The sequence below is a fragment of the Aethalodelphis obliquidens genome, unplaced genomic scaffold, assembly GCF_003676395.1.
Source record: "Aethalodelphis obliquidens isolate GAN/ISIS:26980383/991018 unplaced genomic scaffold, ASM367639v1 scaffold6, whole genome shotgun sequence".
NCBI classification, from domain to species: Eukaryota; Metazoa; Chordata; class Mammalia; order Artiodactyla; family Delphinidae; genus Aethalodelphis; species Aethalodelphis obliquidens.
In genome coordinates this window covers 9,281,867-9,294,686 of record NW_020837950.1, presented here as the reverse complement: position 1 = coordinate 9,294,686, position 12,820 = coordinate 9,281,867, and the positions used below count along the sequence as shown (strand labels likewise).

Sequence of the window (12,820 nt, the reverse complement as noted above, 5' to 3'; positions counted from 1 at the left end):
TTTAAAGGCTGGGATCACTTTGCAGGTTTTAGTTTAAAGGTAACCATAGCACACACACACACATTCATTATTAATAGCAGAGATGCACTGTAAGTTCTTGGGAATCTTCTTTCGTTTTGATGTTAGTTTCATATGAGTGCTGCTGTCACTAGAATTAAGCTCTGGTATTGCTATATGGAAAGTGGACTAATGCAGTAACCAGGGAACCAGAATTATGTGAACAGCTTATTATGTGGATGGGACCATGCTGAAAAGGGAGATGAAGCCAGAAAATGACAGGTCACGGAAAGTCCGGTTTCGGATCGCGTCATCTCACAGTGGGCGAGTTCTGAAGGAGGTATATGAAGATGGGCGACCGGCAGGCTCTCTGGATTCTGAATGTGCCAGTATCTGTGGCATAGATGGACTCAGTGAGTCTGATGGACAGCAGAATGGCCACATAGGATCGGAAGGGGACGAGCAGGAGAATGACCAGGATAACTTGCTGGTGTTAGCAAGGGCTGCCAGCGAGAAGGGGTTTGGTACAAGAAGAGTCAACATTTTAAGCAAAAATGGCACAGTCAGAGGTGTTAAATATAAAGTCAGTGCTGGACAAGCTCTATTTAACAATTTGACCAAAGTATTAGAGGTAAGTCACTGTACTTTGTCCTTCCTGATCTTTGTTTCTAATTCACCATCTCAACACCTCTCTGTTCTCCAGTTTAAAGCAAACCTCTCTTATTCATGATTCCTACATACTTCATGAGTCACTTCTACATCTAGGATATTGTCTCAACAGCCACTGATTAAAAATAAGGTCATATGCTTAGCAAACTAGATTGACCTCTCAAAGCCAAATTCCTAACATTTAAGTAGTCGTCTTCTAGGGTGTAATGACTAAAACAATATATCTGTTTCTTAGCCAAGGAAGGGAAGAAGACAAACTGTAGTCTTCAAAGCATTTGAGCAAAGCTTAGGAGTTAATTTCTGGTTGATCATCCTTAAGACACCAGTTTAGCATTTATCATCACTTGTATAGATATTTAAACCAGAAAAGGCTGAGTACTGCGTTCAGTGGAGTTGGATTCAGCTGGAATGTTATGTAGATATAAAGACTTCCTCCCATTCCTGGGGAGGTTGCAGGTTTCATCTGAGGTGCATTTCTCCATTAATTTGCTTAAGAACTCTAGAGCAGCACTTGAAAAAGTTATTCTATAAATGTACAGATTGAGATCCAGATTTTGTAGTAAAAAATTAGCCCTTAAGATATGATAGATTCTGCGCAGTAATGTAGGAATGTATTATTCAGGTCCTGGGCCTTTGACAGTGATCTTATGTTAAGTTTTTGAAATTGCCTGGAAGCATTGGTGAAATGATTTTCTGTTAAAAACAGGCATCATTATTTCAGGAATGGAATTCATAATCGCTACCATTAAGATAGCAAGCCAGTATTTTTCATTGTAATACAATTTTATATTATTCTCAATATTTAAATAAAATGATCTCTTGTGATGAATTATTCAATGCCTTGACATTATATAACAACACGGGAGTGGTGGGGATTTTAACCAAAGACACTTATTTTTCACTTAAAGGAAGTATTTGGAAAAGTCACATCATGAGGATTTAGAAAAGAAATCAAAGGATAAAAGCAGTTAAAAGCAAAGGTTTTTTTCATTTATAGAATTTATTTATAGAAGGATTCTATATAAAGTTCATTTATAGAAGGATTTCACAGATTAGGGGAGGGGGTTGAGAACCAAAAATCAGAAACTGATGACTATGTTTTACTAGGTTGGAAGCAATCCTGTGTGGATTTCTAGTCATTAGGTTGAGTTCATCTTAGTGGCCTCTGTGTTCCACCCAATGCAGAAATTGTTATTGCTAAAGTGTAGACCAAGACTCTGTAACAGTTGTTTAAAAATGTTTGCATTCTTGTGATTAATTTAGCTTGTCATGATTTCAATTGCTGTATGATTTGGAGGATTATTTACAAAACTTCTGTACCAATTTTAGTACTTAGATTTGAATTTGTTGTTCAAATCTCTCAAGAAACCCATCACTTATGAGTAAATATCTTAAATCTTCAAAACCTATGAGAGAAGAGCTTTTCCTCCCTATGGCTTTATCCTGGTACTGCTATAAATTCACAAGGAGGAAATAGAAGAACTTCCAAAGTCCAAATTTAGTACTAGATTAGGTTACAATATTTACTTATATTTTTATGCATAATTCCATCCCACCCTTTTTTGGCGAAGAAAATCTGTCATTTTCTAGTAATTTAACCTCATTCCATTTACCCCATGCTTTAAGAAAACAATAATGGTTCCTAGCAGAGGTCCCTCAAAGTCTGATATTTAATCAGTTTCTTTTGGTCATTCTTTTTTTAAAATAATTATACAGTAATCAGCACATTGTAGGTATTCACAGATTTGGGCCATCATCGTTAGTGTTCATCATCATTATCATTGCCATCATTGTCATGGGAATATTCTCCCATCTCTCCAGGATAAAATGTTAAAGGAGCTCCTACCTTGAATCAGGCTGCCAGCTGCACTATTCTAAGGGGCTCCATTCACATCACTGTGTGAGCAGCACCGCTTGGAGTTGTGCAGTGCAGTCTACACAGCGTTATGTTGAGAGCTGACTTGGATACTTGCTGCTTGCTAAGAGATGTGTATGTCATAACGGATGACAAATACCTTAGGCATATGTCTTAGGATGACTGAGTAGGGCACACCAACAGGCATCCCACAGTACAGTAGCAGAGAATCCCCAGGGGGGTAAAAGCAGAAGTTACCATTCAATTACTCTCCTAAGTGTGATATAGGGGCCAGATGTGACTCTTCCCTGGATCTCTGTATATTTTCCGAATTCCTTGGAAAGTAAGCAGCAAACTTAACTAGATGTAACTGTAATGTAGCAATTTCTCTCAGTGAGGAAAAGTGAGGAGTCAGGAGTCATATCTTGGATATTTGATTAAGGTTCCAATGCACAGCCCATCTTATTGAAGAAAGGAACTGAGATTGAAGAAACAGTCAAGTTTTTCTTCCCTTTTAGGTTATACAATCTTAAAGCACTCAATCTGAAACTTGAGAGGGAGCCCTAAATACAAATAATATCTTTCAAAGACCCTGTAAATCACTTTGCTTCCTCTCTATTAGTTTTCCATTATGTTATTGCTGTCTCATAAAACATTGGCATGTGCTTTGCAAAAATTTCAACTGTGCAGAGAATAGTCATTGAAATTATTTGCTCCAAACGGTTACACTTCTTAGCAGCACTTATTTAGAAAGTTGTCTGTAAAAGGGACATCAGAACAAATTTTCATTTCGTTTGTCAATTAATTTACCCTATAGAATTCTGGGTAATTGAGAATGTGCAGTATTAATCAAGGTTTTGAAGGGTACTGATGGGCCAGGAGAGAAAAGGTCACCTGGATGATCAGGTGGCCCTTATAGACTGTGGTTCGTTGGTGAATCACTCAAGAGCCTGGAGCTGGTCTAAGTTATGGCTTTTCAGATGCCTGACTTTTTCATTTTTCTCAGAGATGACAAGAATGTAATGCTTAAGAGAGGCCAGTTTGGAAATCTGAAAACCTAGAATCTAGTCATGGCCTGGAAATGGGCATGTATTAGAAACTGTTTAGGTTGTTCTTACATACAGTAAAGAGAATTATTGACCTAGATGTAAAAGGAAATTTTAATAAAAAATATTCCTTAGTGTTCAATGTTTAATGAGGAAAATGAAGAAGATATGTATTGATCTATGATTTTTTTTTCTGTTCAGGGTAGATCACCAGGAGGGTATTTCCTGAGCCAAAGATAAATACAGGTATACTGATAGGCATGTTTCCTATTGGTATCCTAATTTATCCATCACTAGTTTGTTTAGAAACAGGGCCAGAAATCTTACCATTATTCTCTGATATAGGTGTTCTTTTTTAGTTCTCTTTAAGAAATTGTGCTGTAATGATGTTTCTATCTGATAATAATTTTACCCATTATTTGAAAATTTTAGAGTTTTTTTATTTTAAAAAATTAGTCCTTTTTATCTCATGCAAGACAAGTTGCAAAACGACTGCATAGCTCATAGCTCTCCACCCAGTTCACATGATTGAATTTGAGATACACCTTGCTCTTAGCAGCAACATTATTTCCAAAGTCTCTTAGGGTGGGTCAATGATACAGACAATTAAGGTCATTAATTTTTTCTAATTTATTTTTACGAGATTACATTTCAGATGGTAATCTTTTCTTGACCTTATCCTCAAACTTTGTAAGCATACTCTGTTAGAATCACGTACTATAATTTCCATAATTTTAGTTCCCTCTCTTTCTGCAAATTTAACATTACTGTATTAGAGAAAAATAGACGCAAAGAAGGAAGGTAATTACAGCACATACCATAATTTGCTGGCTCCTTTCTAAGAACTCGAATTAGACATTAACCTCCATCTGTGTATGTACATGCATACCTCTGGCCATGTGCTCATACTTATGAACATTCTAACATTTCAAGACAAATAAACTAAAAATAATAATGCACTTGCAGAACAATTTACATCATGCAAATGGTTTTACAGACATTATTTTACTTAATTGTACCCCAAATTTTGTGAAATAAACAGGATATTATTATGATGATGATGTCTGTTTTAAAATAACTGAATATCAGGGAAATTAATTGTTTGGCCCAAAGCTAGAATTCTGCCTTTTGCTGTTTTGGCTTTGTTTGTTTTAAAAGTATAATGCTCTATGCTCTATAAAATGCCCAACTTTCCCTTTTGAAATTTTATAATAATAACAAACATGAAGATTTACAAGACTAAATATATCATGTTATGATATCATCTGGTCTTTTGAAACTTCAACATTTGGTTAGCAGCTTTTAAAATTTATCATTTATTGAATGTTCAATCTTCACCTAGGGGAGGTTTTTCTGCAGTTAAATAGCTTCTATCCAGTTTTAAATTATACTTTTAAAATTTATCAAAACATCATTTCTATAACATCATTTGATTGAATTGTCATGAGATTGGAGGAGTTGAGACTGCAGGGGGATGGCTAGGTTCACTCAAGGAGGACAGCTGCTCAGCTTTGCTCACTGACCTTAGCATGCAGCCATTAATCTGTATTAACAGAAGTTTCAGGTCATACTTCTTATCCATCTCTGGTTCACTGAATCTAGCTTTGGTAATAAGATAATATTCCAGAAAAAAGGAGGCGATACTCTTGACTCTTTAGTCCCAGTGGTTTATGTGGACCACTCTGGAAAAACAACAGCAAGAATGATAGTAAACACTGCTTAAGTACTTCCTGAATGCCAGGCACTGTTCTCATTATTTATGTGCATTGACATATTTATTCCTCATAGCAACTCTATAAGGTAGTATCATTATTAATCAATTAATTACAATTTGAGCTCTTTTCTGTATATGAAACATTAAGTTGTAGGATTTAAAATCACATTTATCCAGGGAAACTCTTATGCAATAGTCTATCAAAGCAAGCATCTACTAATGGAATATTGCCTTCTTAGCTTAGTAGGCAAGAAATTCTAGGATTTTTTGATACAATTTCAAACAATGCAGAAAGCTACATTAAGAAATTAGGTGACGTCATCCAAGAAGCAGAAAAAAGCACCAAAAAATAAGTTGGTACTACTGCTATATTATTTGTGTACAATTAAAGAATTGTTGTAAACTACAGAGTACTGTGACCACCTTCCACATACCATCACTTTGCTACTCTTTATCACAGCATTTGACGTTGATACTAATTAGGACCTCAATAAATATTCTTACTTTGAGTTAATGAATTCAGTGACATTCTTTTAGTGGTTATTTCCTTCTTTTCCATCTCTTTATCTTTGGAGATTTCCTGTATTGAATAGGAATAGAGTTTGCATGGTGAAGTATTGGTAGCTTGTTCCAATCAATTATTTCTGATGTGAGTTATCTTTAATATTCATTCAATCATTTATTTAATAACCATTTACTGCATATCTATTATGGAGCAGGCACTATGCTAGATAAGGTGAGGAATAAAACCCAATTCCAGCCTTCATGGACTATTCAGTAGTGTATAATGAATGGTTGTGTAAAGTGATTCCTGGAAGAATTCAGATACTACACTTGACTTTGTTTTTCATCTCTAGAGAATTCCTCTCCTCTGTTTTCTTGTTGGCCTATCATAGCCTCTGCCACCCATTTTTCACTTCTCCAATGCTTATATTTTTCTCGGTTTTAGTCTTTCTCTTGTTAGACCATCATTATATTAGATTCCTTTCTTCAGCCTCTTCTTGCTTTCTTTCTAATGTTGTTCTGATCTGGGCCCAAGAACTGAAAGGTAATCTGTTCCCAAGATTACCTACAAGTCCCCTAAAGTCAGGAATGGTGACTCTGACCATTAGCACTCACTTATCCAAGTCTTGTGAATCTTATTAAAATTTTCTCTCCTTAGTGCAAGAAATATCTAAATTGGAATATATCTCATTTTCGTCAACTTATCAGAATTCTTGTATCATCATGACATTTAAATTTGTGGAAGCTTTGTTTTAATTGCTTGAAGATAAATCCCATGAATCTATCTTAATTCTGAGTTTAGAACAACATGCTGAGCAAACCCACAGATTCCACAAGCTGACTTGAAACAACTTAATAAACTCTACTGGCAGACCATGATTACCACATAATTAGGGAATTAGCACCCAAAGTTTCCAAACTTCGTAAAAACAGTATAAGAGTAGGACTAGACAAATATCCTCTGGCTGGCCTATTCATGCTTGTAGATTTCTGATCATTCTCCTAAATCCAGTATTCTGAATATTGTATAAAGCAATATAAACATTTAATAGTCTATAAATTGACACACTATAAAAAATATATCAATCCCTCAATCATTATTGCCTGGAAGGAATTTTCAAAATGATACACAGAATAAAATACCATCCAAAAATTTTTGGTTAAGGAAATTTTATTTATGTGTACAAATCTATTCAACTAAGAATTTGGATCTCTTTGCTTAATTTTATTTTTCTAATAATTCATTATCTCACCTAACTGCTGACAAATTTTTTTAAACATCTTTATGGGAGTATAGTTGCTTTAAAATGTTGTGTTAGTTGCTGCTGTATAACAAAGTGAATCAGGTATATGTATACATATATATCCCCATATCTCCTCCCTCTTGCGTCTCCCTCCCACCCTCTCTATCTCACCCCTCTAGGTGGTCACAAAGCACAGAGCTGATCTCCCCGTGCTATGCAGTTGCTTCCCACTAGCTATCTATTTTACATTTGGTAGTGTATATATGTCCATGCCACTCTCTCACTTCATCCCAGCTTACACTTCCCCCTCCCCATGTCCTCAAGTCCATTCTGTACGTCTGCATCATTATTCCTGTCCTGACCCTAGGTTCTTCAGAACCTTTTTTTTTTTTTTTTTAGATTCCACATCTATGGGTTAGTATATGGTCTTTGTTTTTCTCTTTCTGACTTACTTCACTCTGTATGACAGTCTCTAGGTCCATTCACCTCACTACAAATAACTCAATTTCGTTTCTTTTTATGGCTGAGTAATATTCCATTGTATATATGTGCCACTTCTTCTTTATCCATTCATCTGTTGATGGACACTTAGGTTGCTTCCATGTCCTGACTATTATAAATAGTGTTTCAATGAACATTGTGGTAGATGACTCTTTTTGAATTATGGTTTTCTCAGGGTATATGCCCAGTAGTGGGATTGCTGGGTCATATGGTAGTTCTATTTTTAGTTTTTTTTTTTTTTTAACATCTTTATTGGGGTATAATTGCTTTACAATGGTGTGTTAGTTTCTGCTTTATAACAAAGTGAATCAGTTATACATATACATATGTTCCCATATGTCTTCCCTCTTGCGTCTCCCTCCCTCCCACCCTCCCTATCCCACCCCTCCAGGCTGTCACAAAGCACCGAGCCAATATCCCTGTGCCATGCGGCTGCTTCCCACTAGCTATCTACCTTACTACGTTTGTTAGTGTGTATATGTCCATGACTCTCTCTCGCCCTGTCACAGCTCACCCTTCCCCCTCCCCATAACCTCAAGTCCGTTCTCTAGTAGGTCTGCGTCTTTATTCCTGCCTTACCCCTAGGTTCTTCATGACATTTTTTTTCTTAAATTCCATATATATGTGTTAGCATACGGTATTTGTCTTTTTCTTTCTGACTTACTTCACTCTGTATGACAGACTCTAGGTTATTTTTAGTTTTTGAAGGAACCTCCATATTGTTCTTCATAGTGGCTGTATCAATTTACATTCCTACCAACAGTGCAAGAGGGTTCCTTTCCTCCACATCCTCTCCAGCATTTATTGTTTGTAGACTTTTTGATGATGGCCATTCTGACCAGTGTGAGGTGGCACGTCATTGTAGTTTTGATTTACATTTCTCTAATGATTAGTGATGTTGAGCCTCCTTTTGTGTGTTTGTTGGCAACCCGTATATTTTCTTTGGAGAAATGTCTATTTAGGTCTTCTGCCCATTTTTTTTTTTTTTTTCTGCCCATTTTTGGATTGGGTTGTCTGTTTTTTTGATATTGAGCTGCATGAGCTGCTTGTATATTTTAGAGATTAATCCTTTATCAGTTGCTTCGTTTGCAAATATATTCTCCCATTCTGAGGCTTGTCTTTTCATCTTGTTTATGTTTTCCTTTGCTGTGCAAAAGCTTTTAAGTTTCATTGGGTCCCATTTGTTTATGTTTGTTTTTATTTCCATTTCTCTAGGAGGTGGGTCAAAAGGGATCTTGCTGTGATTTATGTCATAGAGTGTTCTGCCTGTTTTCCTCTAAGAGTTTTATAGTGTCTGGCCTTACATTTAGGTCTTTAATCCATTTCGAGTTTATTTTTGTGTATGATGTTAGAGAGTGTTCTAATTTCATTCTTTTCCATGTAGCTGTCCAGTTTTCCCAGCACCACTTACTGAAGACGCTATCTTTTCTCCGTTGTATACTTTTGCCTCCTTTATCAAAGATAAGGTGACCATATGTGTGTGGGTTTATCTCTGCACTTTCTATCCTGTTCCATTGGTCTGTATTTCTGTTTTTGTGCCAGTAACATACTGTCTTGATTACTGTAGCTTTGTAGTACAGTCTGAAGACTGGGAGCCTGATTCCTCCAGCTGCGTTTTTCTTTCTGAAGATTGCTTTGGCTATTCAGGGTCTTTTGTGTTTCCATACAAATTGTGAAATTTTTTGTTCTAGTTCTGTGAAAAATGCCATTGGTAGTTTGATAGAGATTGCATTGAATCTGTAGGTTGCTTTGGGTAGTATAGTCATTTTCACAATATTGATTCTTCCAATCGAAGAACATGGTATATCTGTCCTGCTGTTTGTGTCATCTTTAATTTCTTTCAATAGTGTGTTATCGTATTCTGCGTACAGGTCTTTTGTCTCCTTAGGTAGGTTTATTCCTAGGTATTTTATTCTTTTTCTTGCAGTAGTAAATGGGAGTGTTTCCTTAACTTCTCTATCAGATTTTTCATCATTAGTGTATAGGAATGCAAGAGTTTTCTGTGCATTGATTTTGTATCCTGCTACTTTGCCGAATTCATTGATTAGCTCTAGGAGTTTTCTGATAGTGTCTTTAGGATTCTCTATGTATAGTGTAATGTCATCTGCAAGCAACGACAGCTTTACTTCTTCTTTTCCAATTTGTATTCCTTTTATTTATTTTTCATCTCTGATTGCTGTGGCTAACACTTCCAAAACTATGATGAATAACAGTGGTGAGATTGGGCAACCTTGTCTTGTTCCTGATCTTAGTGGAAATGGTTTCATTTTTTCACCATTGAGAATGATGTTGGCTGTGGGTTTGTCATATATGGCCTTTATTATGTTGAGGTAAGTTCCCTCTATGCCTACTTTCTGGAGGGCTTTTATCATAAATGGTGTTGAATTTTGTTGAAAGCTTTTTCTGCATCTATTGAGGTGATCATATAGTTTTTCTCCTTCAGTTTGTTAATATGGTGTATCACATTGATTGATTTGCATGTATTGAAGAATCCTTGCATTCCTGGGATAAACCCCACTTGATCATGGTGTATGATCCCGTTAATGTGCTGTTGGATTCTATTTGCTAGTATTTTGTTGAGGATTTTTGCATCTATGTTCATCAGTGATATTGGGCTGTAGGGTTCTTTCTTTGTGACATGTCTGGTTTTGGTATCAGGGTGATGGTGGCCTCGTAGGATGAGTTTGGGAGTGTTCCTCCCTCTGCTATATTTTGGAAGAGTTTGAGAAGGATAGGTGTTAGCTCTTCTCTAAATGTTTGATAGAATTTGCCTGTGAAGCCATCTGGTCCTGGGCTTTTGTTTGTTGGAAGATTTTTAATCACAGTTTCAATTTCAGTGCTTGTGACTGGTCTGTTTATATTTTCTATTCCTTCCTGGTTCAGTCATGGAAGGATGTGCTTTTCTAAGAATTTGTCCATTTCTTCCAGGTTGTCCATTTTTTTGACATATAGCTGCTTGTAGTAATCTCTCATGATCCTTTGTATTTCTGCAGTGTCAGTTGTTACTTCTCCTTTTTCATTTCTAATTCTTTTGATTTGAGTCTTCTTACTTTTTTTCTTGATGAGTGTGGCCAGTGGTTTATCAATTTTGTTTATCTTCTCAAAGAACCATGTTTTAGTTTCATTGATCTTTGCTATCGTTTCCTTCCTTTGTTTTTCATTTATTTCTGATCTGATCTTTATGATTTCTTTCCTTTTCCTAACTTTGAGGTTTTCTTATTCTTCTTTCTCTGATTGCTTTAAGTGTAAGATTAGGTTGTTTATTTGAGATGTTTCTTGTTTCTTGAAGTAAGATTGTATTGCTATGAACTTACCTCTTAGAATTGCTTTTGCTGCATCCCATAGGTTTTGGGTCCTTGTGTTTTCATTGCCATTTGTTTCTAGGTATTTTTTGATTTCCTCTTTGATTTCTTCAGTGACCTCTTGGTTATTTAATAGCAAAATGTTTAGCTTCAATGTGTTTGTATTTTTTACAGATTTTTTTTCCTGTAATTGATATCTAGTCTCATAGCATTGTGGTCAGAAAAGATACTTGATATGGTTTCAATTTTCTTAAATTTACCAAGGCTTGATTTGTGACCCAAGATATGATCTATCCTGGAGAATGTTCCATGAGCACTTGAGAAGAATGTGCATTCTGTTGTTTTCGGGTGGAGTGTCTAATAATATCAATTAAGTCCATCTCGTTTAACGCATCATTTAAAGCTTGTGTTTCCTTATTTATTTTCATTTGGGATGTCTGTCCATTGGTGAGAGTGGGGTGTTAAAGTCCTCTACTATGATTGTGTTACTGTCAATTTCCTCTTTTATGGCTGTTAGCATTTGCCTGTGTATTGAGGTGCTCCTATGTTAGGTGCATAAATATTTACAATTGTTATATCTTCTTGTTGGATTAATCCCTTAATCATTATATACTGTCCTTCTTTGTCTCATGTAATAGTCTTTATTTTAAAGTCTATTTTGTCTGATATGAGAATTGCTACTCCAGCTTTCTTTTGATTTCCATTTGCATGGAATATCTTTTTCCATCCCCTCACTTTCACTCTGTATGTGTCCCTAGGTCTGAATTGAGTCATGTGTCCTGAAGAGGTCATGCATCCTAATTCCTACAATCTGAGGGCAGTAACTATGATCTCTGGGAAGGAGATAGCTTGTAGTCATGGCACAACGTTGCGTGTTGAATCAATTGAATTAATACTCAGCAGTACTGGGCTTCTAGAGTCCTGAAGCTTCAAGCACAATTCAGATGCAGCAGTAGGAGCCTGCAGGCTGGAGTTTGCCTCTCTGAGTGCCTGGTGCTTTTACCTGTAGGTTTAGTGCATACAGTTATGCATATTTTTCAGTTAAAAAAGTATTAGGAAACCTGAGAGTTCCCTGGTGGTCCAGTGATTAAGACTGTGCCTTCTAATGCAGGGCGTGCGGGTTTGATCCCTCCATTAATGGGTAAGAGCACTATTCTCTGGAGGGAGATGGCCTGGTTCCTGATGCAAAGTCTGAATATCCTAGGCAGATATTCTAGGGAAATTTACTTAACTTTTGTAAACCCTAGTTTCCTCATCAGTTAAGTGGGGGTAATGATAGTGACTAGTTTTTGTGAAATAAATGAACTATTGTCTATAAAGCATCTTATACAATGCCTGGCACATTGTAAGAGTTCAATAAAACTGTTATTATCTTTATTATCCGTCCAACAAACTGTGAGTCAATCGTTGTTAAGTACTCTGCTTGGCAATGAGGGCACAGATATGAATAAAGCATGATTTCTATCCTCAGAGGAACTAAATTCCTTCTCATGAGGAAGACAAACTCAGTTACTGTAAAGTATGGTGAGTACTCAGGAGCTTACAAAGGGATAGAGGCAGGGCATCTGACCCAATTCTGTAAGTCTCATAGCGATCCTGTTCCCCTCACATAATATCTTTTAAAAGACGCATAGGACTTCCTGGGCCACTCCTGAAAAGACGTCGTGGTACTGCAGGCTTTATTGGCTGCACTCACTTCCCTTCAGAGAATCTCAACTGCTGCCTCTAAATTTGGCTTAGCCTCTGCTACATAAACCTGTTTTCCTGAGGCCAGTGCCTCTGTTGCAGCTCCTGTCCTGGCTCTGGCGCCTACCTGGGCCTTTTGTCTTTGACTCTCTAGTTTTAACCTCCCGTGGCTCCTAGGCCACATGGTTACCAGCCTGGCTGCATACCTGTGAGCTCAGCCAGCCGCCCACGTGCTTTGTGTCTGAGCATTCCTCTACAACACCTGTCATCCTGAAAGCTTGGCCTGCTCCTTCCGGGTAGAG

The 12,820-nt window shown here is 36.7% G+C and overlaps 1 protein-coding gene across 1 annotated transcript in view; it reads left to right on the top strand.

Moving 5' to 3' along the window:
* Window positions 1–244: 244 nt before the first annotated feature.
* Window positions 245–12,820, top strand: part of GRXCR1 (glutaredoxin and cysteine rich domain containing 1) — a 77,601-nt gene continuing 65,025 nt past the window's right edge. The window contains exon 1 of the mRNA XM_027104031.1: window positions 245–628. Within this exon, the coding sequence (XP_026959832.1) occupies window positions 245–628 (384 nt within the window). The remainder of the gene's footprint in view (window positions 629–12,820) is intronic.